Source organism: Protopterus annectens, chromosome 1.part1 (genome assembly GCF_019279795.1).
Source record: "Protopterus annectens isolate FY-2018-M chromosome 1.part1, PAN1.0, whole genome shotgun sequence".
Lineage (NCBI taxonomy): Eukaryota > Metazoa > Chordata > Ceratodontiformes > Protopteridae > Protopterus > Protopterus annectens.
In genome coordinates this window covers 1,761,322,176-1,761,348,460 of record NC_056726.1, presented here as the reverse complement: position 1 = coordinate 1,761,348,460, position 26,285 = coordinate 1,761,322,176, and the positions used below count along the sequence as shown (strand labels likewise).

Genomic DNA, 26,285 nt, shown 5'->3' with positions numbered 1-26,285 from the left:
ATATATACTTACATGTATTCCAAGTAAGTGCAATGTTTAGTTATTATAGCCATACTCAGTATTATTTAACTCACTGAAGTGCAATATTAGACAATAGTGTGTTTTGTATTACTTTAAGTGTGGTAGTTAATTTAACTCAGGGGAGGGTATTCTTTTTATATATGAGTGTTGGTAAATGTCTCTGCTCTTTCTTGCATGTAGTGGGAGTAGTATTGAATTTATTGGTTATGTTTATTGCTCTACTTGTATGTGTTGCTTCACTTTCCCTTGTAATCTCAAGAATTGAGCTGATGCACAAAATTTCATGTAGGCTACATGTGTATAGTTAGAAATGACAGTAAAGTTTACTTTGACTTTGATCTACTGTACTGTTTGGACAGATAATACTGTTCATATGCATGACATTGACTGTACCCCTGCTATATTTTGTACTACGGATAGGCCATTCACAACTTGCTTGTACTATGTGGGCAGGCTGTACCATCCACACTCGTGACCCAGACTGCAGGTTGTGCAGCCAACATCCACCACAATAACTGATTGAATGACCCACATAAGATTCAGATAAGCAGAGTGTAACCAAAAGCAGAACAGATATAGTGACACTGTTTTACTCTTTTACCCTTACTGGAAATGGAGGAGTAACTGTATACTGTATTACACCTGTATACCTGTAACAGTACCTTATGTGTTATGAAACAGAAGTTTCCATTTGGAGCAAGGAGGCATTGCTACTAAATTTGTTCTGTCTGGATGTTCTTTGTATTTCACTGTTGCAGTCATTACATTTGGGTAATCTGCTGGCAGGTTGCCCTCAGTCGGCCTGATTAACAAAGTCTTGGGTCCTGAGTCAGTTGCTGTCCCTTCTTCCATGATGTCAGGTCGTCAGGGGTATAAAACATGCAGCCAACGCCATTTTCATCAGTCTTTTTTGCCACGCAGTGCCCGAAGCAGAAGCAGTTCGCAAGTGCCGGTCAGCCGACTCCAGAAATTTTCATTTTCGAGTTTCAGAACCGAAGTCTTCAACCTAAAGCTAAGTACCCCATTGGGGAAACTTTTTCTTGCTCCTTACCGATGTCGGTAAAAGTTAATAATTGTATTACTTGTGGGAAGCAAATGCCTCATAAAGAATTTCATTTGTACTGTATTCTTTGCCCAGGTCCTGACCACACCTTGCTGTCGGTTTTGTGCTAAATTTAATCAATGCACTATTAAGCGTCGGTATATTTTTGCATCAAAGTATTTTGGCTCAAGATTTAACTATCCATAAATGTCGTCGGTTAGCAATCCGACTACCGGAATACATAAAAACGCAAGGAAAAAGACGACAGACCGTCGAGGTCCAAAACTGACGACGAAGCTTCTCCTAAGCCACTTGCTGGTTCGCCAGTACTCAATGAGGTGCTTTCGCAGCCCCTGATACCCGCTACTTTTGATTCGCAGGCCTCTATTGAGATCCATTCTGAGTCCAGTATGCACGAGACACTTTAAGTATTTAACCCGCGGATGTCTCTACCTTAGATGGCTCCGGAGCCACTGAGTAGTTACTGACTTCTGAGGGTGTTTTCAGGCCTAAAGATTTGTATATTAAACCAACGCCATCTTCAAAACCTAGGCCAAAATCAACTTCTATGTCATAAAACTAATGCTTGGGCCATGTGAACAGGCCCCTATGCCTAAAAAACAAATGATCAAAATGGCTGAGGATTTAATTACCTTGATCAGGGGTTCCCATCCCCCTCCTGCTAAGAGGCCTAGGCAAGGCACTGACTATAAATCATCAGATCAGGTTTCTATTTCTTCTGATTCCTCTTCTGATCAGGAATTATCTATTCCACCTTATGAGGACTCTGATGCAGAAGATTCCATCTCTTCTGCTTCTCCTCCTGAGGATTTTTCTTTTGGAGAAACTTTGCATACCTTAAGAGAACACTTTCACTGGGAGAGTCAGGATTTCTCAGAATCTAAAAAGAGGCTTAGGGATTTCCTTCTTCTTCCTCAGCATAGGCCTTTGGCTATACCTCCTGTTCTAGACATTGTTGATGATGTTCTCTCAGAATCCAGCATGGCTCCTGATTCCTGCCTCCAGCTCCTAGTAAGCCAGACAGATATTGCAGGGTTCCTGACTCTCACAAATTCCTCTTTAATAACCCTACTGCTGACCCTGAAACCATTTCTCAGGGTCCCAAGGGCGTTAAGGCTTCTACTGCTAAAAATCCTACCCCTTCTGATAGAGACTCCAGGGCGCTGGATAGATGGGGGTAAGAAAGTTTACTCTTCTGCAACCTTGGCAATCAGGGCTATAAACTGTCAATTTCATATGCTTAAATATCAGCAGCATGTCATGGGCTTACTTAAACAGAAAATGATGTTGATTTTTGACTGAGTGGAAAATAGAGTTGCAGGATTTATTGCATTCAGCTGAACAAGTTGGAAAGCATACTTTGCAATGTAGTTTTGATTCCTTGGAGGCCTCTTGCAGGGTCGCTGTAACTGGATCTGTGATAAGAAGGCATGCTTGGCTCAAGGAGCAAAATCTGCCTGATCATGTTAAAGCAAAATTGTTGGATGCTCCTTTACAACAGGACAGTCTATTTGGTAATAAGGCAGAAGAAGTTTTGAAAAAGATGGAAGATAAAGCTAAATCTATGCAAACTGTAAAAGATTTCCTACAAGTGCAGCCACCCAGGTTCAGTAGGCTACTAAGAATTGGTCCTTTCCAGTATCCACCAGAGCCACTCAGGTCAAACCCAGACACTCCAAAGGCTCCAGGTTTCAGTCACAAGGAACTTATAGAACAAAACAATGGGGTGCCTCCACCTCCAAATCTGGAAGTAACAAGACACCTTCCTATGGTAAGCAATCTCAGTGACTTTCTTCTGCAATCACCAAGCACTTATCTTTTGGCTGCCCCTTTGGGGGGAAAACTGGCACTTCATGCATGAAACTGGCAACTAATTACCCAGGACAAGTGGGTTTTAAATATAGTATCCCAGGGATACAGATTTCATTTTCACACGTTGCCAATCCCAAACGGATGGCCAGATCTGCCTCCAAATCAGTGGGCAGAGGCCCAGAAACAAGTTATGTCCCTCATGAATATGGGAGCTATTCAACCAGTACCAGAAAAGGAAAAGGGACAAGGTTTTTATTCGAGACTTTTCCTGGTACCCAGAAAAGACAAATCTTGGCATCCAATTCTGGACTTATCCATCCTAAATACATTTCTGGACATTCCAAAATTCAAGATGCTGACTCTACAACAGCTACTGCCTATGCTAGGCAAGGATGCCTGGTTGATAACTCTACACTTAAAAGAGGCTTACCTGCATATCCCAGTCAGGGAATCTTGCAGAAGATATCTCCACTTCAAAGCAGGCTATTTGCATTACCAGTTCTCTGCACTGCCCTATGGCTTATCTACTGCGCCCAGGGTCTTCACAAAGTGTCTGGCACCATTAATTGCATTTTGCAGACAAAGAAACATTCAAATTTATCCTTACCTGGACAACTGTCTAATTCAGGCAGAAAACAAGGACACTCTTCTAAAACATCTGGTGTTTGTAAAAAGACTTCTAACTTGTCTAGGATACAGCATAAGTGAAAAGAACTCACAAATGGTACCCTCTCAAATAATTACATTCCTGGTCACAAGCTTGAATACAACTGCCCGGATGACTTATCTTACGCCAGGAGAACAAATTCAATTGATGACTTACTTCAAACAAGTGGCCACAAAAACCCAGCTATCTGCAAGACAAATTCTGCAGGCCTTGGGGTTCATGGCTTCCTGCATTCTAATAATTCCATATGCAAGACTGCATATGAGGAAACTTCAGTGGTACCTAAAAAGCTTATGGAGTCAACATTGTCACAGCCTAGAAACAATGATTCCTATCATTCCTTGCCTGCAGCAGGAGTTCCTATGGTGGGCAGAGGCCTGCCAACAAAACAAGGGACTGTCATTCATTCCACCCCCTGCCACTCAAACCCTGACTACAGAAGCATCAGATTATACCTGGGAGGGGGGCACATCTGGCAGGGAGATGCATTCAGGGCCAATGGAGCCCAAATCAAATGCACCTACATATCAACCAGAAAGAGATGCTAGCTGTACAGAATGCTCTGACAGCCTTCAAGGACTATCTTCATCCAGGACAACTACTGATAAAGACAGATAACACCACAGTCATGTGGTACATAAACAAGCAGGGGGGTACCCATTTCTACCCCCTTTGCATACTAGCCATGGCTTTGTGGAACACAGCCTTGACCTATCAAATACATCTACAAGCTCAATTCCTGCCAGGAAAACAAAATACTCTGGCAGACGAACTAAGCAGAAATTTTATGGACCCACACGAATGGAAACTGGATCCACAAATCTTCAGCATGTTGACACGCAAATGGGGGAGCCCAGACATATATCTTTTTACCTCACCCCAGAACTATCAGTTGAACAAATTATGCACAAGAATTCATCACAAAAAAGCTTGGAAAGTGGATGCTCTATCCTTCAGCTGGAAAAACCTATCAGTCTATGCATTTCCCCCTCTGCCTCTGCTCTCCAAAGTCCTACTAAAATCAGACAGGAAAAAACAAAAATGATTCTGATTGCTGCAGACTGGCCCCATCAACATTGGTACCTGCTCCTACACAATATGTCGCACTTTCCTCCATGGTACCTGCCTCAGACACCTTATCTACTGTCTCAGCAGAACTATCAAATTTTGCACACTCAGCTCCAAACTGTGAATCTTGCAGCATGGCTAATCAACTAATTTCACCAGTTACTTCTCTCAGCAAACCTGTGTTGGATGTCATTTTGGAGGCTAGAAGGCCCGGTACTAGAAAATCTTATGCTGACAAATGGAAAAGATTCTGTGCCTGGAACCAAGCACAAGGAATAAGCACAGCTATGCCCAATATTCCCCAGATTCTGCAATATTTACCTGAGATGCTTCACAAGGGCCTATCTTTTTCTTCCATAAAAATCCATGCCTCTGCCATTTCAGCTCATTACAACACAGAGCCTCCCCTGCTAAAGCAGTACCTCAGAGGGGGGCAAATATTTAAGACCTCCCAGGAGAGCACCAACTCCTGCATTTTGTGTTGGAAAAACTCACTCTACCTCCTTTTCAGCCAGCTGCTACTGCAGATCAAAATTTCTCTCTTGGAAGACAGCTTTCCTTTTAGCAGTCACTTCAGCTAGAAGGATTTCAGAACTACATGCCCTCATGGCAGTGGACCCTTTTATTATCTTTTACCCAGACAGGATGGCTCTCAGGACCAATCCATCCTTTATGCCTAAAGTGGTATCTAGTGTGGCTCTTAATCAGACCATTCATCTGCCAACCTTTTTCCCAATTCCACAGAACAAGGGTGAGCGGATTCCGCATTCATTGGATGTACACAGACAACTAAGATTCTACTTAAACAGGACAAAATCTCTAAGAAAAACTGAGCAATTTCTGGTGGCATTTGCTGCAGGGGCAGAGAGAAAGACTATTTCAAAGCAGACTATTTCAAAATGGATAAGCCATTGTATTCATTTCTGCTACATGCACCATGGTAAACCTGTCCCCAAAGGGATCAGATCACATTCCACCAGGGCTGCATCTACTTCTGCAGCCTTTCTCAGAGGGGTTCCTACCAGAGACATTCTAGAGGCTGCTACCTGGAGCTCAGTTCATACGTTCACCAAACATTACCATTTACCTCTCTTCTCTAATCCAGAGCAGGCTTTGCCACTGCTGTCCTGCAGGGCCTTATAGCTGCTCCTAATGCTGTATAATTCCATCCACCCAACCATAGCTTTGGGCTTCTACCGAAATGTAATGGCTGCAACAGTGAAACATGAAGAACATAGTACAGTTGTGTACATTTACCATAAATGTAGATGTTCGAGTGTATTCACTGTTGCAGTCCTGGTTACCCACCCTCCAGCCCCCTGTTTTTCTCTTACTATACCTCTTCTTTCTTTTACTATGCTTAAAAGCCTTTTTGGTGTATTTGCTTTTATTTGGAGGTATATTTTTTGTGTTCTAAATTACATGTATATATATATATATATATATATATATATATATATATATATATATATATTTATTTATTTTTTTTGCTCCCCATTTGGGGGGCACCTGACATCTGGGGCAAGAAAAATTGATGAAAATGGTGTCAGCTGCATGTTTTATAGCCCTGACAACCTGACGTCATGGAAGAAGGGACAGCAACCGACGCAGGACCCAAGACTTTGTTAATCAGGCCGACTGATGGCAACCTGCCAGCAGATTACCCAAGTGTAATGACTGCAACTGTGAATACACTCGAACATCTACATTTATGGTAAGTGTACACAGCTGTACTTTTTGGCATCAGAAGGCTACCATATCACTATATATATGCTACATATCTCATTAGCTCTCCATGAAACGTAGAAGGCAAAAACTGCTATGCAAGACTGCTATGCATTGATTTCAGTTCTGGCTTCAACAATGTCATCCCTTAGAATCTGATATCAGAGCTACTTCAGCTGGACATAGACTCTCATTTATGCAATTGGATTTTGAGCTTCCTTACTGAAAAGCCTCAAAAGGTTTGTGCGTGAGACAACCGATCTGTAAGTATCATCCTAAACACAGGAATACCAGAAGGGTGCGTCTTAAGCCCTCTCCTTTTCAGTCTGCTGACAAATGACTGCATGGCCAGACATGAGACGAATAGGATCATCAGATTCGTGGATGATACCACTGTTATAGGCCTGGTCAAAGACGAGAGGAAGAGGTCTACAGGAATGAGATTGATCAACTACTGGTCTGGTGTGACAGCAACAATCTAGCACTGAATGTCAGCAAGACAAAGTTGATTGTTGATTTCTGAAAATCTCAAGTACCACGCAAACTTCTAGTGATGAAAGGGATGACAGTGGAAAAGGTCAAGAGTACAAAGTTCCTGGGTGCTCATATCACAGAGAACTTATCTTGATCAGTCCATGTATCCAGCACAGTCAGAAAAGCTCAGCAATGCTTGCACTTTCTAAGGTAAGTTAGGAAGGCAAAATTACCAAGCTCCATACTTCAGACCTTTTATAGGGGCACCATTGAAAGTGTCCTGACCAACAGCATCACAGTCTGGTATGGGAGCTGTAACAATCAGGATTGGAAGGCTCTCAAGAGAGTTGTAAGGTCAGCAGAAAGAATCATTGGCACCTCCCTTATACCTCTGGAAGAAATATACAAATGCCAGTGCATCAACAGAGCCAAAAGGATTTCCAGCGATCCAACACATCCTGCCAATGGTCTGTACACTCGCCTCTCCTCAGGCAGGAGATAACGAAGCCTGTATTGTAAGACCACCAGACTAAATAACAGTTTCTTTCTGCTCTCCATTAGACTGTTGAACTCTTGGGAAAAACGAACCATGACTTCTGTTACATAACTAGCGCATCAAGGAGCTTATTTTATGGATGTGTAATAACCAAGTGCAATACTAAAGTAGCTCACCTACACACTGAAGGACTATAAAGTGCAATATACAAACTGTGCAGTAATTCAGTCTAATCATAGATATGCTGCTGTTTTAATTTTACTTTGACAATATTACCTTCATATTGTCCCTTGTCTTCCTTGTCTCCTGTTCTGGGATGGGTGTGGGTCACTGCTGTCCTACTTTACTTACTAATTGCCACTTATTAAATTTCTACTGTGATATTTTATTAATTTTTCTTTGACTTCATGTGCAACTGTTTCCTGCATTGAGAACGAAGCATTGTAATTTCGTTCAGCTACACTGCTGTGTAGTTCTGAATGACAGTAAAGTTTTCTTAGACTTTGACTATCAGTGTTACCTTGTGACTTGAGATTAGCAGTGAAATTCAATATTTCTGCAAGTGTACCAGCACATCAGACAGATCTGGCTACCTGGTAGGAAGTTGGGTCAAGTCCTTTAGTCAAATCTGAATTATGCCAATCTAGCATCTGAACTAAATGTCATTTCATTGAATACTGCTTTAAATGAAATTCCATTTGGTTGAACGTGTTTGACGTGGTGCTTTTTCTATTCAGTGACTTTAGGATTAAAGCTGGGGACTGGTTTCCTGTCAGATATGAGGTTTTGGTTAGTGTTAGCATTAATATTAAATTTAGAATTGGGTTTAGAGTTTAGGTTATGGTGCAGTGCAGGGTGTCTCATCATATATGTGCAGTGTGGGCCACTTTGACTCTTTAAAGTTATGTTGTGGTTAATTCTGTGTATTGCTACACTTTGTGCATTTTCAGTGACTATTTTTTTGTTTGACAAAATAGGTTTAGAATTTTTTTTCAGTTATTTAGACTCACTAGTTTTCAAACTAATATCCTGCACCCATATCTAGTGTATTTTCTTCATAATACTGTACTACAATCCATGTTTTTATAACTTATCATGAGCCTTAACAAGAGTTAATATTTGTTTTATCTTTCACAGGAATCTGGACAAACCTGTTTTTCAGTCGTCATCAAAAGACTCCACAATCCAGGTTAGTTGCAGTTAAATTTAGACCCTGTGGAAAATTTCAATGGATATTCACTACACACTTTTTTATCCTGAGCTGTTTTACATTATTCAAATGTCTCTGAAAAATTGTCAAGGGGTACTAAAGTCACTAAAAATTATACAGAATGAGGCCTTCTGATACAAACCACTTTGTCAAGCATTTGACATGGAGGATTTGCAGAACAGGATAACTTTAACTCAATGCACACCCATGTGTTCTTGTACTGCTGTGCAGGTGAAGTAAGGACTAATGCAAGAGGGAGGGGGCAGGCAAAGCTTTGTGCTGTGCTGTGCACTGCCTTCATTTCACCACTGCTACTCAATGCAATGTGTTTGTACATTGAAGTGAAACTTATGGGATGGTGTGAGAGCTCAAAGTATAACAGAAAAGTGAAATGGAAGTATGTAAAGAAAAGGAGTTTGACTTCTGTACTTCTGCTTCAGCTTTTCAAACACACATGCGCACACACACACACACACACACACACACACACACACACACACACACACACACACACAAAAAGACTAGAGGGACAGAAGATAGCAGATAGAGAGAGAGAGTGAGTGAGAGCGAAATTCTGTGAGTAAATGTATGTATGAAAGCAGAAGAGACTGTGTGTGAGAGCTCAAGAGAGTGAGAGTGACAGCAAATCAGGGAATGCGGGGCTGGGGTGATAAACTAGAAACCAGGCACACATCTGTAAAGTGCTGCAGTGACATCAACATTACTACATAGAACAGGGATGGGGTTGGAAGAACCACCAGACACTGGGGAATGGTTTAAGAGCAGTAATGGCACCAACATTACTATAGGTATCGGGCAGTGGGGGAAACCACCGGACACAAGGGATTGCTTTAAGTGCTGTGATGGTACCACAATTACTTTGGGGATCAGGGGGTGGGGAGGATGAACTAGACTACCAGGGCATAATTTAAATGCCATGATGGCACCAATTACTACAGGGATTGTGGAGGTGGAGGGAGTGCACTAAATCCCCAGGACTTACTTTAAGTGTCATGATAGCACCAACATTACTGCAGAGTTTGGGGATGAGAGGGCACAGGAATAAAGTGAAGTGCAGTAGTGTCACAGACATCCTAAGGGGGAGTGGGCAGAGGGTGGGCAGATATACTAGACACAAGGGATGATCCTGTGAAGTGCAGTACCAGTGCTGGCATCATAATGGGGATTAGGGGTGGGAGGGATACACAACACCACCAGGGCCTACTACATGCATACCATAATAACACTAAAGTATTATGAGCTGGGGGTAACCATGGGAGGGAAGATAGAGAAGGGACAGGTCCATGGACACACACACACACACACACACACACACACACACACACACACACATCCATCCATCTCAGAAGCATTAACATGACTCATTCAACCATCAGAAGAAAAAAAACTGACCATTGCACATCATGAATCCTTTAGAAAGTGTTCATTCTGTCCCTGTTTGAAAAGGATGTTATAACCAGGTGCCACAGTTGTAAAATACATACAGAAAATAATGTTAGTTTCAAATGTACTCCACTTGGGAATTGTCAACAAACTTATGGAACTAGATATAACCTCCTATATAACATGCTTGTTGGCTCATGGAGAGAACCCAAGAGGTTAGGATTGGTGAGGCCACATTCATAAAAAGCTGGTCACTAGTGGACTCCCTCAGGGCTCTGTACTGGAACTGCTCTTCTTTGGTGTCTACTTCTTGGATGTCAAAGCCAATGTCAAAGTTCACAGATGGTTGCAGACTGGGAGCAGTCACTGAATCCCCTCAAGATGAGAACACCCTTCAGGAAGGTCTAATACAGACAAATGTTTGGTGCCAAACCATAGCTTAAAACTCAGTACCAAGAAATACATTATAGTAACTTTTGGGAAGTCATCCACCGTGAGCAACTACATCATCAATAAAATACCCTAAAATGTATATATACCGTAAACTCTAAGTTAACCGGCACCCATGGGGATTGGTAGATGCCAGATAAGTGTAGTTTCTGGTTGCTTGAGAGTTACTATTAAAAATAGACCTGACAAATACTGTACCCTATACCATACAATACCATAAACACTGTATTTATTTGATTTTAATACTGAAATACAGTAATTAAAAGCCTGGCTGGAATAATAATATTTTAAACATATTTCTGCTAGAAAGTGGCACGTGGAGCAGTTTTCAGTACCACACTGAGTGGATTGGAATTGAATAAAGAGAGAGTGAATGCATGCATGAAAGCAGAAGCACTGTGTGTGAGAGATGAGAGCGATGTACGAAAGCTGAAGATAGTGTGTGTTAGAGATCAGAGAGAGAAAGGGTGAGTGAATGCATCTATGAAAGCAGAAGTGAAAGTGTGTGATAGATCATAGAGATGTAGTAAAACTGAAGAGAGTGTCTCTAAGATCTGAGAGAGAAAGAGTGAATGAATGCATGTATGAAAGCTGAAGAGACTGTGTGTGTGAGAGATCAAGACAGAAAGAGCAATCCAGCAAGACTGTGTGTGTGACTGACAGTGAGGAGTGAAAGTGAGCGATCCTCTGGCAACAGTGAAGAGGTTTGTGCATACCTCTTAACCTCTTACAGCAAAAAATATGGTTTTTGCACTTCCTTATAGAAGTTTCACTTCTAATACCCATGGCGACTAAGCACATATTTTTTTAATTTTATTTTATTAACACTTTGTTGACTAATTAGTCCCACTGGGCCAATTGCCTCTTTTCTGGGGAGACCTGAGGTGGTATTCATGCTAATTAGGGGAAATTTGGCCAAGACACTTGGGAATATCCCATTCTCTTTTCAATAAGTACCATGGGATCTTTTCCATCCACCTGAGCTCCCACCAACTCATGCAGATAGACACATAGGGGATCAGTTTAATGTCTGATCTGAAGGACAGAATACATAACAGATCCTGCACATGTACAGTAACATTCACACACATGCACACACATGGAATACAAGTTGACCTATTATACAACTGCATAAAAGAATGCATGCTACACCACTGTTCAGTGAAAAAGCAAACATACCTAACTGGTTCTAAGCAGCCCATTTGTTCATTGTAAGTGTAATGCATCTCTGAAAATAGTGAGTCATTTTTGACTGTCAAAGTATATGTTTATTTAAAGAGTTGCACTATTGTGGGATCTTATTCTGTAGTTTCTTTGTACCCCAGGGTTCAGCCATTATATATACCATTTGTAGCTACCTACAGTTACTGGTACACGGGAGTGCTGGGGACTGGAGTTGCCTTGAACTCTCTTACCCATGATGTGCCATAAAATGAAATATCCCAGTCTGAGGTTACAGGAGTTATGAAGCCTGTCTGGGTATAGTTTTCACTTTCTATTCAAACTTTATCATCAAAAGAAATTGTAGCTTATTTAAGACGTTTGGGTATGGCTTCCATCTAAAATCACCTTTGAACCATGCTGTCAGCTGAAAAACTATCATAGATATATATTTAAATTAGTGCATGTGCAGAAAAACATTCATCCTCCAAGCAACTACCTAGAGTGAACCGGATTACAAAGAGTAACCTGAATATCACCTGCCTCTCCCTACTGCAAATTCTTTCAAAGGCAGTGTTCTGCAATTAATGTGTCTTACCTAAGGAACCAGTCTCGCCTGGTTTTTCCTACAAACTAGGATTAACCCTGAAATTGAATTTATGCTCATATACCAGATGGATTTAAACTCAGACGTCAGTAACTTATGCAACTGAATGAATGATTTCTGACCTTTGGCCCTGTTGTGTGTCTTAGATCTAGGATGATTGTTAAAATCTTAAGCCATTTATGTTATGCTTCTACTTATTTGCCTTTTATTATGTCTTTGCAACTGCTTTCTCTTCCCTTCATCTGCATATTGGAGGGTGTTTTTTAACACTGGTGTTGCTCTTACTGCACATCTAAACTGATCCACTGAGATAGAAACATTGGCTTACCCTGTGTTGTCAGTGAAGACTATGACTGTGGGTGTGCCCTAATTAAGCAAATCTCCAAGAAGCATTGTCTGAGGGCTGCATGTTGTTTTGTTAATACTTTAAGGAGAGGTAGAATGCACAGCGATCTGAAACATCTGCCTGCTGATTTAATGTGAGTCATTGTTCTCATGTGATCTTTCTGTGCTAGGAATCTTTCATGCAGTGGACATTGCTTCTGTCCACACCAGGAAAGGAGAGCAATATCTGGGCATTCCAGTCTTCTTTACTTGTCTGGTCTGACAGTAACTGCCATCCATTCTCAAACCCTGGCTGCTAGCATGCATAGACATGCACCTGCTCTCCCCTTGATATTCAGTTCTTAAGTCCTAATCTCTGGCATACTAGCATGATCCTTTTCTGTGCTGAGAATAATATATTATTGGCCTCATTATCATCAGACCTAACCTGTTTTACAGGAATTATAGGAATATTCAAGGCAGCTACAATCCATATCAAGTAAAATATGCCACTTTATCACAAAGTCTTCTACATGGGATATCCACTGTTGCACAATTACTAAAGCCAGCTGGTTACCCATCAAACACAGAGCCAGCCTACTTCTTGGATCACTAATCTTCAACTTCTGCAGTCTGACTCCTTTCTAATGCCCATATCAAAACATAAAATGAATGGAATCCACTCCTTATAGGCTTGAGGAACATTTCTCAATCCTAGCCATCATTGGAAACACTGCAAACCAAACTATACTGAACCAACCAAGTTTTGTCAGTCCTTACACCAAAACTGGGGACTCCCTCTTACCTGGCCTAAAAGACCTGCCCACTGACACTTCATATTCCATACACGCTTGCATACTTTGTATGCATTTTATCACCAAAACAAGTATCACTGCAAGGACTTTGCACCTGGCCAGATCATATAGTAACTCACATCTAAACACATCATTAGTAACATGCTAACCTCCTCAACCAGAGCAGTCTGCCTGCTAATACTCCTGATACCTCTTGCTCTTACTATGATGTAGTACCTTCCATTGTTACTAGTGTAATACACTTACCATGATACAGTACATTTCAGTGTTACTGTTCTAAGCAATTTTCCTTACATGTTGAACTATGCTAATTTTAATACCCTTATTATGTATTTATCTTTGAATGTAATCACCCCAGATGTACCTGCATTTGGTCACTGAGGATTAGTGAACTACCATGGCAACCAAACATAAATAAACAAACCTCCATCCTAGAATGAACCTATCCTGTCAAGGAGGTTCATAGGTTCATAGGTTCATACTAGGCTATCTGCCCTAGGGCATTTATAAGCCTAGCCAGAGTGTGTTTGGCTTTCGCCACCCATTTTAAATTAATTTTCCTATGCCCTTTTTCGAGGTTAGTATACTGTGCCTCTGTCTAACAGTGACACAGAAGTGATACCCAGGGTAAACCTACGATCTCCCATCCACTCATCAAGATTCCTCTTGAAGAGAGTCAATGAGGGACTCTGCCTAACCTGGACTGGGATTTTATTCCAGAGTGAAGGGAGCCTCTGGGTTATGAATCTGTCCCTCCAGCATGTCCTATTTATTTCAGTGCTGAGGTTCAAGTCTCTCGAGTGCATAACTCGATGGGATTTGGATTTTCTGAGTTGCAGCATGTCCATTAATTCCGGGTTGGACATGGCTTTATACGTCAGGGACAGATCGCCTCTAAGCAGGTGGTATGCCACTGAGTAGAGCTGGAGTTTCATTAACCGGGCAGCATATGGCATCTGTTTGAGCCCTTTGATCCTCTTGGTGAGGTACTTTTGGGGTCTTTCCAGTTGCTGCAGTTGTCTGGTAAGGTACATCCCAAAAGGGGTATTGTACTCAATTATGGGCCTGATGAGGGATGAGTAAAGAGGCACGATGACCTCCCCTGATCTAGATGTGAATCCCTTCATAATTAGGTGGGCTATATAAAATGTTTTTCTAACCACTTTGGCCACGTGGTTGTCAAATGAGAGATTGCTATCAACTTGGGTCCCCATGTCCCTAATTACTTCTTCTGTACTTAATGGATTACCACCTATGTGGTAATTTGTGGGCACTTTGTTTTGCCAAAGGGATGATTATACACTTTTGGCATTTAGCTTGAGGCCATGGCTCTGGCACCAGTTGTCTGTTTCTATGAGGCCCTTTTGGAGGATGCTTGTGTCAGCTGGAGAGTCGATTATGGCACCCAGTTTGCAGTCATCTGCGAACTTGGTCAGCCACAGTCCTTCCATGTTGGCCTGTACCTCCGAGAAATATATACCGAACAAGAGAGGTCCCAGGACTGAGCCTTGTGGGACGCCACTTGTAACTGGTTTGGAGTCTGACATGGCTCCAGCAATTCTAACCATGTGGGTTCTGTCCTTGAGCCAGTTTGCAACCCATCTAGTGACATAGGGGTTTATATTTAAGCTGGTGAGCTTATCTATAATGCCCAAGTGGGGTATTGTATCGAAGGCTTTTGCGAGGTCCAGGTAGGCTGTGTGGACCACCTTCCCCTCGTCAATGGCCTTGGTGACTGTTTCAAAAAAATCAACCAGGTTTAAGAGGCAGGATCTGCCCTTAACAAAGCCGAACTGGGTAGGATCCAGTGTCTGTAGATCCCCAATATCTTTATTTATGAGGTCCATGATGATCCTTTCCATAGCTTTGCAGACCAAGCTAGTCAGGCTTATGGGGTGATAGTTTCCAGGATCTGTTGAGGCACCACCTTTGTGGAGAGGGACCACTGTTGCTGTACGCCACTCTTTGGGTACATATCCTGTAGTAAGGCTGAGATTGAACAGTAGTTTTATGTTTGGGTTTAGCTCTTCTTGGAGTTCATGTAGGACACAGCCTGGGACACCGTCTGGTCCCATTGATGCTGTGTTTTTGCTTTGGAGAGGGGCTCTTACCTGAGCATCTGAGATGTCAGGGGGGCAGCACTCTGCTGGGGTAGGTATTTGCCCTTTTGGTGGGCGGGGGGGAGTTTGCGCTGAACCTGTCAGCTAGGATGTTGGCAATGTCTGTGGGTTCGATGTATTTTTTGTCATTTTGGACTAATTTTGAGCATATCTGGGAATTCCCACCCAGGTTCCTAACATAACTAAAGAAAGCCTTGTGATTATCCTTAGTGTCCTGTGCAAGTTTTCTCTCGAAGCTGGCCTTAAATGATTTTATCAGTGCCTGTAGTTTTTTGCTAATACTGATCAGAGATGCCTTCCCTTTTTGGGATTTTGCTCTATCATGTAGTAGCTTCCTCCTTCTATTGTATAGTTTGTTTATGGCTGGGGTCCACCAGACAGGACGCCTGCCTTTGGAGGATTGGGTCTTGGTTTTATTTGGGATTGCATGATCCATGCATTCCTGAAGGTGTTCATAGAATGCATTTATAAAGGATTCTGTGGTCTGGGCCATATTTTCCACAGGCCCGGGGGCTTTGAAGGATTCCACCTCGGTTTTGAGGAGTGTGAAATTTGCTTTAGAGAAGTTTTTCACTGTGGTTTTCTGGGCAGGGGGTGGGGTCAGGATGTGAATATCCAGTGAGATTAGTTTATGGTCTGATCTTACCAGTGAGGGATACACTTCTGGTCTGGAGCATAGAGTCCCCATGTTGGTGATGATCAGGTCCAGTATGTTTTCTCCTCTTGTGGTAGCGGTAACAAGTTGTTCCATAGCATCTGAGTTTATAAATTCTAGGAACCTTTGGGCTAGGGTGTTGGAGCTAGAGTAATGCTCCCAGTCTATGTTTGGGTAGTTGAAGTCATCCAATATAATGGTGTTTGGAGAGACCTTCATATTTTCCAGTGTTCTCAGGAAGGCCGAGTGGGGTTCCTGGGTTTGGGAGGGTGGTCTGTAGCAGGCTATAAACTGGAAGGCAGTTTTACCCACTATTAGTTGCACATGGATAGTCTCTGATGCTTTGTGCTGTGCCACCAACCTGGAGGTGTGGGTATCTTTCACGAATATTGATACTCCCCCTCTTTTTGTGGTTTGGTCCAAGTTTTGGGGCCGAAAAGCATGGTATGAGGTATAACATGGTAGTGCTGGGGTGCTCTCGGAAGCCTTGAACCAGGTTTCTGTTACTGCACAGATATCGATGTTCTCCATGCGTGCATCTTGAGGTTTAGACTTCTGGCGTTGAGTAGCATTACTCTTAGTTCTTATCCCTTGTGATACCTATGGAGGTGGGTTTCTCTTTTGAGCCTTGCCTAAAAAAGGCACTATGAGGGTAGCAAGAGCCTTTGCCAATATCCAAAAGCCCAGGGGTGACAGGTGCAAGCCGTCCCTAGCAAAGCATCGTGGCTTGTCGAGCATGTCATCCCAGGCTGACAGGCACTGGATCCCCTTTGAATGACACCAATACTTAAGCCAATTGTTGAAATTGATTATCTTGTCTTCATATTGTGGCATCATTCTTGGTGAGGGTAAGATGCTACTCAAGGTCAGGGTCATACCAGTCTGGGCTACATGCTCAGAGAGCTCCTCTATGTCTCTTTTCATGTAGTCCAGGGAGGTACATCTCAGGTCATTCACACCAGCATGGACAATGACTGAGTCATATTTGTACTTGCCTTGGAGTGACCTGAGTGCTTGTGTTATGTGGCGGATCCTAGCGCCTGACAGGCAGCTCACCGTGACCTTCTCCTTGTTCAGCCTGGTGAGTGGGACATCAGTGTGCCTGATGATAGAGTCACCTATTACAAGTGTATCAGGTGTGTTGTTTAGCCTTAAGGGCTGTGACTGTTCGGCACACTGGCTTTGTGAGCTATGTGTTGCACGTGTTTTGTTTTGGGGTAGTGGTTGCTTGGATGTATGCGTTGGAGGTCTCTCCTGCTTAGGCAGATTTTTTATTTAGAGCCTCCGAGTATGTTTTTGTGTGTTTATGTGTTTGGTTTGCTGTCGTGGTAAGTCTATGTGAGACTGGAATTGTAGAGTGTGGTTTCCTTCTCCTCCTGACTGGTTACGTCAGTACTGAGTTAAGAGAGCTTAGCCTCCAGTTTGGCTATATGGTTGCATCTCTCACATGTGTTGGAATTTGTTGGGAGGAGGAGAGGGTTGTCTGTGTACATGAGGCAGTTGTAACATTGCCTCAAGATTCCCAGATTCACCAGCTAGACCGGAGAGGAGATTGACAACTGACGTTTGGACATGCTGGAATAGTATTGGAAATTCCTTTATAATTGAAAAAAAGGGCCAATGGGGAACAAGGTACTCAAGGGGAGTTTGTGAGGGTGTAGTGCTTTTAATTTTTTAGTGCTGACTTATATAATTGCTTTAGTGAGCAAGTGCCAGGTAACTTAAATGCAACAGGTAACTTAAATGCAAAAACGACAAACAGTAACTTTCTTTCAAGTGAAACAAGGAAATAAGTACAGTAAGCAATGCAGATATCACTAGGGATCCACAGAAGCACTGAAAAGCCACATTTTAGGTGGAATTAGCATTTCAGGGAAATAACAAGCAAACAAACAACAAGAATACAAAGTTAGATTCAGCAGGCCTGGATCTAGTCTATGCTACAGCAAACAAGGTGTACCAATTTCAGTAAGAAACAGTTCAAATATGCAGGCACTATAAGTCTTTAACCAGAAATTTCCAGCTCAGAAGGGCAGAGTCCAGCCTCTCCTCCCACAAGAGTGCAGACCACGAACCTTCTTAATGTAAAATAACTGGCCTGAAGCCCAAGTGCTTAAACCAGAACTAATACACTTTTAGAATAACAGACACTGAGCCCTCAATCAGCAGTTCCCAACTTAGAAGGATGTAAGCTACCTGTCCTGCCACCACAGTGCAGGCCACAAACCTTCCTAATGTAAAACAACTGGTCTGAAGCCCAAGTGCTTAATCCAAAAGACTTAGAATGATAGCTACACTTTAATCAAGTTACTACCAAGCAGCAATAAATACAATTGAATACTTTATAGAATGCCTAGATTAGTGCTCAAGTTATACAAACAAAGCTAGATTCAGCAGGCCTGGATCTAATCTATGCCACAGCAAACAAGGTGTACCAATTTCAGTAAGAAGCAGTTCAAATATGCAGGCACTATAAGCCTTTAACCAGAAATTCCCAGCTCAGAATGGCAGAGTCCAGCCCTCTCCTCCCACAAGAGTGCAGACCACGAGCCCTCTTAATGTAAAATAACTGGCCTGAAGCCCAAGTGCTTAAACCAGAATTAATACACTTTTAGAATAACAGACACTGAGCCCTCAATCAGCAGTTCCCAACTTAGAAGGATATAAGTTACCTGTTCTGCCACTACAGTGCAGACCACAAACCTTCTTAATGTAAAACAACTGGTCTGAAGCCCAAGTGCTTAAACTAAAAGGCTTAAAATGAGTTACACCAAGCAGTAATAAATACAATGGAGTACTTTTAAGATGACGCAAAAGCAAAATAAAGTAGGAAGAAACACAAATACAGTAAATTTTTTTTTTTTTTTTTTTTGAGTGAGCAAATGAGATGGGCCCAGGAGTTACAGGACATAAACAAGTGCAAATGCAGGCCTTCAAATTAGAAATTTGAGAGAGAGATGGAAAACTGCCCAAATGGCCAATAACTGCAAATTCTGGGCCAAAACCACTCCCTATGTGGTAGACAGGTTACCTAATGCTTACCACTCCCACTGATAAGCTAGAAGGCTTCCCTTCAACACAGAAAGGCTTGGGGGGCTCAGAAGCTTACAAACAGTCCTGGATACAGCAAATCTGTATCTGGAACACTAATTACAGGAAAGGTAGGAAACAGGCTTACAATTTTTTTTTTCAGAAAAGTAGCAAAAACAGTAGTAAAAAACAATTCACATGCAGTGCAAGCCAGGGTTAAGCCACTCTAGTCACGGGTAAATTTATGAGTGCCCGTCCAGTCATCCAGGTCCCCACACTACTTGATTTCAAGGGGGGAAGTTTATTCCAGTGGTTGGAGAAGCAGTTATTAATGAACTTGTCTCTCCAAATTGTTTTATTAATGTGCTGATTACGATTCAAAACCCTGGTACTAATATTAGTTTAATTGTTTGATTTGTAACGGTGCAACAGATCTATGACAATTGGGTCTCTTAATAGCTCAGACAACATGGCACAGATTTCCCATCAGGAGTCTGTAAGATAGATGAGTAAAGGAAAACACTTCAACTCTTTTAGTGGTAGATTAACAATTTTAGGCTTACTATTTTCTTGGAGAAGAACCTCTCCAGTCTTTCTTATTGTTTGATATGTCTAGTGAGGTACATCCGAAAGGGGGTATTGTACTCTGTAATTGACTTGATTATTGTTAAATATAAGGAGACAATGACCTCATTTGATCCAGATGGTATTTCACTGGCAAAGAGCTGTGCCAAATAGAATGATTTCCTGACAATTTTTGTTACATGGTGTTCAAAAGAAAAGAAATTATCTACCCAAGTTCATGGGTTTCTTACTACTGTGTCATTTTGAAATTGAGTACAGTCTGTGCTGTATGCTGGAGAGGGTGAGATGTCTAGCAAATGTGATGGTGTGTTGCACCTGTTAGCATTTGAGGCCATTTTCAGTACATTAGGTAATTATGAGCATAAGTTCTTGTTGAAAACCCTGTGCATCAGAGGAGGGCCTGGCAATGACTCCTAGGTCTTGGATATTAGTCTGGAGGTCAGAAAAGTAAAAGCCAAATAAAAAGGGTACTAGTGTTGAGTTCTGTGGGACACCACTGTTTGCCGTCTTACTCTCTGACATTGCAACTGTCGCTCATGTTGATTAGGTTCTGTCTTTTAACATGTTTGCTATTGATCGTAAAATAATAGGGGTCACTTTGTAATGCATGTAGTTTATTACACAGACAACTGTGCTTATTTTTGGAGATGTTTGTATAAATAGGTTAATGTGTGATGTTATAGTTGTATAAACAGGTTTAATTTAGGAGTAAGATAATTGACAGGTTAATACTGAATGAGGGGAGCAGATAGTTTGCTGTATAGCTGAAGAAGGGGTGGCAGGTAGGGAATAGTAGAATACAGAGAGAGAAGTGGAGAATGGATGAGGTGGGTGAGGTCAGGGTGAGGGGCAGAGCATAGGTTCATAGATTAGTACTAAGCTAACTGCCCTTGTGAGCCATTTTTTAAGCCTAGACAATTATCCCTTTTGAGACTCAAACCCCGCACCTTGTGTTTGTAAGGCAAACACCTTAACCATAAGGCCACCCTCCCAAACCAGCATGTAGGAAGGGAGATGTATAACAGTGTAAAATAACAGAGCTGAGACAAGGTAAAACTGAAATAATAGCAAAGAAAACTGGCATTAGGTGGTAACTGAAAGAGGTGAAACAAAGGTAATGTTAAGGTGGCTATGGGTTCATTCTTATTATGTGACTCTGCAGTTAATGTAGTAGATCAGCTTTTTTTGAATAGACAAAAAGAGTTACTCATGGAAGGATTGAGATGTTCTCATTCCCATAATGTTTGGTTGGGAAGGGGATTTGTTTCAAATGCAGGTAATATAATGCCTGAAAGCAGTGGCAGTATATTTCAGAGAACAGTAAATCATGTCAGCTTAACTTGTTATCACTTTTCCAGTTATTCTTTACTCTCAGCCAAACTGAACAGTTATAGTAAGCCTACTACTCTTTTTTTTTGGGAAGAAAGTGACCTGCTTTTATTTTTAAGTATGTAACAGATAAGGCTTTATTGACATCCAGGAGTCTGACTTTTTGAACCTTGTCATCTGAACCTTGGAACTTTCACTCACTTTTTACCGATCAAACGTTGGCCAGCAAATTCAAACTATCAGTTTGCTGTGAAGTCAGATCATTGTCACACTTAATGCCACTAAATGAGAATTGTAGCAAATTAAACTAGTGGAACTTGGTTTTATTAAGAAGACATGTAGTTTCATAGCCCCTCCCGAAGGTTAAGCTATCATGTTGCAGGACTTAAAGGCCGAAGAACAGTAATTCCTTAGTGCCCTCCAGTATAGTCTGGCTCTTAGGCCCTCTTAGGCCCTCCTACTGGTACATTTCAACAAATCCTTCCCCTGCACCTAGGTTAATGAGCTGCTTTTTTTAGTTTTTATTTTATTTTTTTTTTCTGGTGCTCAGAGAAGCTTTTTTTTGTTTTGTTTTTAATTATTTTTTCTGATGGTCAAACAATGTATGTCCACTCTCTCTTTTCATCTGCTCCATAATAACTTGGCACAACAGGAAGGAAGCCATAGCCTGCAGTATGTCTTGCATTCTCATCTCCCTTAGTGTGTAGCTCTTAATAAGTACCTGGCTTACCGTTTAGTGTAGCAAGTTAGTCAGGCTTTCAGCTAAATAAATGAAAGGAAAAACACTTTGTTTTGATATATTCCTTCTCAGCTGCTTTCTCATATGCTGATGTGCATATACACATGTGATCTTACTCTGTCTTTTTGTTCAGTCTAGGATTTCAGTCATCTCTGACAGCTGGCAAACTGGACCAGTTCAACTATCACTTAAAATAGTTAAATGATTCTCTGCATCACTAAAAATAATAACTATATTACTCATTCAGACATAACTTCAGTATAATGGATATTTTCTAGTTTGATGGTGAAAAGGGGGCATTGTTGTCTTCCTGGATTGTAGTGAATATCATCAGCTCACAGGTGAGTCATTTTTTGTTTAGTTTTATCCCTCTTGCTAGTCTGACCTAGCTAAAACCAATAGATCCCTTGTTAGACTGAAATAAATGGATTTTTGCATAATCCAAGTGTCACTTTCTGATTTTTGGTAGATTTTAGGTAAAACCATGTATCTACAGCTGGGCTGCAGCTGTATAGTATTGCTTGTAAGAAGTACACAACCAAAGTCCATGTTATAACAAATGCTTACTACAGGGCTACTCCAGCCAACCCACACACCTCAGTACTTCTTTTTAAAAACTGTAGTACAAGTACTTGTTAAACCCCACAGACTGATTAAAATAAATGAAGTTAAAATCCATGATCTTCCATGATTACTAGTGCTTTAATTTCTGTTGTTGGAATAAATTACATATTTCCTTTGGTTTCCCAACTACAAATTTCCTTTGGTTTCCCAACTGACAACTCTTAACTGTGACGATCAAAAGAAGTCATATGCTTTTTTCTTCAAGACAGAAGCTATTACATCTGCTAGGAGTACATGCTCCAAGTCATTTCCGTCCTGGGTGCTGCTGATTAGAAGTAATTTTCCTGACCTTGGTTGAAGTAATGTCACCAATTAAAGGTTTTCAGTAAGTATATCCCTTTCAATTAAAAAAAGTTTCCTAGGCTTTGATTAAGAGTCTTAGTGTTGTAAGTGCAGAAACTGCACAGTTCTAGATAAAGGTCACCTTATCTCTGAAATATGCTTGCTGCAAATCCTTAGTGCAAGCAGCTCTGAGTGCAAGAACATACTCACAGTGGGAGTCAGCGACCTAAAAAAAAGTGTAAGTCATCAAAAAAGGGAAGGTGTCCTTCTGTGAGCAGCAATGGCTGTACAGTTAATTGTATTTAGGTAGGTGGTGAAAGGGTAAACCCCCTGCAGTGTGGTGGGGTGGAGATGGGATGTGCTTCACCTTGTTTGAAAAGTTTGTTTGTGTCTTTCGGCTTTTCCCTGTTATGGGTCGCCACAGTGAACTCCAGTCCGCTAATGATTGGCTGTAGATTTTTACGTACTGGCTTGCCGGGCCTAGCGCACAACCTTCAACGAAGGAATGCCCATTCATGCATGTCACTACACAGAAGACTCTCTAACTGAGAATTGAATGGGCAACGTCTAACTGTGAGGCGACAACGCTACTGCAGCACCACCACTGCAGTACCTTGTTTGAAAAGTATGCATTTCAATTGTAATTTCAAGCAGAATTGAAATCATTTACACCAATATGAAAGAACTATCGCTCTAATCCCTTTAGCATCTCAAAATGGAGCACTAAACATTTCAGTCCTAACTACAAATGCAGTGGTAATGCACAGCACTAAGGACTGATAGGCATTTGCCAGTCATGCTCTTTTGCCCGTAGCCCTGTGCACCTGCCCCATTCATCCCACCTTAGCTATGCTCCTGATTGCATATGTCCTTTTTGCAAACCCTCAAGAAACTAAATGTATTTTCTTTAAATGTGCAGAACTTCATGATGCTGATTTTTTTTACATTAAAGGTGAGGTCATTACTACTCCACCTAGCATATTGTTTTTCATTGACCATCTCGAAGAGGCCTTGCTGTGTTTTACTAAAGTAATTATGTTGCCCAGTTTCAGCAAATTCTGGTTATCCAGAACTAATTTCTCACTTTTCTATTTGAAAAAGGATAGTTCACATATCTCATCCCATTTATCAAGATTTTTCTTAAAGACCTCCAAAGTCTCAGAGCTACAAATGTATAAAGGCAATTTGTTCCAATAAGTTGGAATATATCATTTATTTATTTGGCATTTGTTTACCAGGAAAATCTGACTGGGTCATGAGGTACCCATTTTCAGCAGAGGCCCAGGGAGAAAAGCTCCAGATACATATGGTTAACAAAATGAAAAACTAGATAGACATAATAAAGCCATAACTTTCAAGCACAAAATTTGAAAAAAACACAGTTTGTCATAATAAAAACTCAACAGACACAATAAAGTCATAGTTTTCAAGTATAAATTATAAGGAAGGTCTGGTAATAAGAAGATGGCCATGGTAATATGAATGGTATTGGTGAAGGCATAGGATAGTACGAGTAGAGAAGAGTAGGGTGTGATAATCGGGATATTAGGAATAGTATGTGTAGAGGAAGGGAGGGTAGGGTAAGTTAGTAGTGGAGACAGAAAGAGTAGAGGTAGAAAAAGGTATAAGGGTACTGCAGCCTGGGCTCATACAGGAGCAAATCCAAGCTTTGTTGAAGTATTCTTTTATAGAGGTTTTGAAGGAGTGCAGGTTAGTAGCAGTTTTGATAGTTAAAGGAAGGGAGTTCTGAAAAATTAAGTATCAAGGTGCTAATCAAGGTGCTGCTTACTGTGATGGATCCGAAGTCTTCTTAAGACACTAGGTCTTGCTGGTTGGATTCTGCCGAAATCAAAGTCTAGTTATCACAGTCTGTGCCCACAGAAACTTGTAGAATATACACTGATGCAGCACCTGACTTTAAGAGCAGTAACCAATAAATAGCTTTTTATAACAAACCACACGTACCACTGTTGTAGCTTTAGTTACACTGTACTACTTTACTTCTCAAACAGCATGGATGATATGAGAGATACAATACAAAAAAATATTGCTAACAATGTTATCTGCTATAGTCTCTTTATAGTAGTTTTTCATCCTGTTTTTCTCCATGGTACTCTATTTTGGACTTTGTATGAGAACATCTGTTTGCTGGTGTTTGCAGAAATATATGTTTTCATCCTGTAGAGAAATAATTCTGGTATTGTCTTTATCTATTCAAACTTCCTTGCTTAACAGTGTCATATGATAGAAACATGTACAGATTGTTTTTCTGTTGTCCATTCTTTAAGGAACCAGGTTAGCTTTCTTACTGAGAATGTGAAATGCATACATCCTGTTTTTTACATTTTTGCTACGTCTGTAAGAGGCCAGCTTTCTTCCTGACAGTGTGAAATGCATACTGATTCTAAAGGAAAACATGTCCATTAAGCAAATTTCTTATTTTTCAAGCCACAGTCATTTAGTACGGATGCTAATCACATATTGCTAAGCTCTATTTCTACATTTAAGCAAGCTTTATTTTATACCTTATTTATGTTACATATTTGTAACAAAATTACTTTCAACCTTTTATTCACTGTTAAATACACTATAACAATTCCCTCTTTTTATTTTAAAACATACTCAAAACACTTTATACTGATATATATTTTGATCAGATTATATAGAAAACACATTAAGAAACAAAACCTTTAGTCTTCTTTTGATATAACAAGTCAAAATGCAACTTTACATAGTTAATACAATGATATCAAGTATTACTACTAAAACTTTAACAACTTTTTATTTTGCAGACCATTCTGTGAAAATATTTTATCAGTTATGAGCTGTGTCTGCTTTAGTTTTATTTTTTAACTTGATTAATTTATTCTTTTGCAATCACAGAATTTCATTTATGACTTAGAAATGCTCCATTAACTTTTTGCAGCTGTTGAATTAACTATTTACTTTTATTAATCATTTTATACTAAAATATTAGAGATAGACTAATATCTATAAGAGACAAGAACTGTGTGCTACTGCAAATGTTATTTAGTGCTATAAATATACAATTTCAATGTCATTTTAACCATAACATTGTGCTCACATCTCTGAACTGTCAATTAACACCTTGGTTGACAGTGAAGTGAACATATTAAACACCTTGGTAAAGTACTGAATTGGGCTTAGATAATAAATATTTGAATGTAATTATTTCACTATATGTAATACTTGAGGATCTACAAAAACATGATTTATATACTAAAGAATGCTATGTAGATATTAGTCCATTAGCTGTATGAGTATAGTATTTTAATATAATTTTCCTCTAACTGGGGTAACCAATACTAGTACAGATAAATGATGGTCCAAAAAACAGTGATAAAATTACACTTAGTAATAAAATTACAACTTGACAAATTACTTTTGAACTTGTTACTTTACAATGTCCCATATACAGTATATATATCTACACAGACTGTTTGCTACTCATGCATTTCAATCTAGTAGGTACCCTGAACCCATTTTTATAAACATGGTTTTCCACATATATTCATTGCTAGACATTAATTTTATTTGTACTGAATTCTTTTGTATTTGTACATACAAAGACTATAAAGTATATTTAGTCTAATCTTACAAATT

At 40.6% G+C, this 26,285-nt stretch overlaps 1 protein-coding gene across 2 annotated transcripts in view; it reads left to right on the top strand.

Annotated features, from left to right (window-relative positions):
- SYTL1 (synaptotagmin like 1) overlaps positions 1 to 26,285 on the top strand; it is a 1,083,808-nt gene that overhangs the window by 650,364 nt on the left and 407,159 nt on the right. For both annotated transcript variants that reach the window (XM_044084360.1, XM_044084368.1), the window contains one exon: positions 8,464 to 8,515. In XM_044084360.1, coding sequence (XP_043940295.1) covers positions 8,464 to 8,515 — 52 coding nt within the window. The remainder of the gene's footprint in view (positions 1 to 8,463; positions 8,516 to 26,285) is intronic.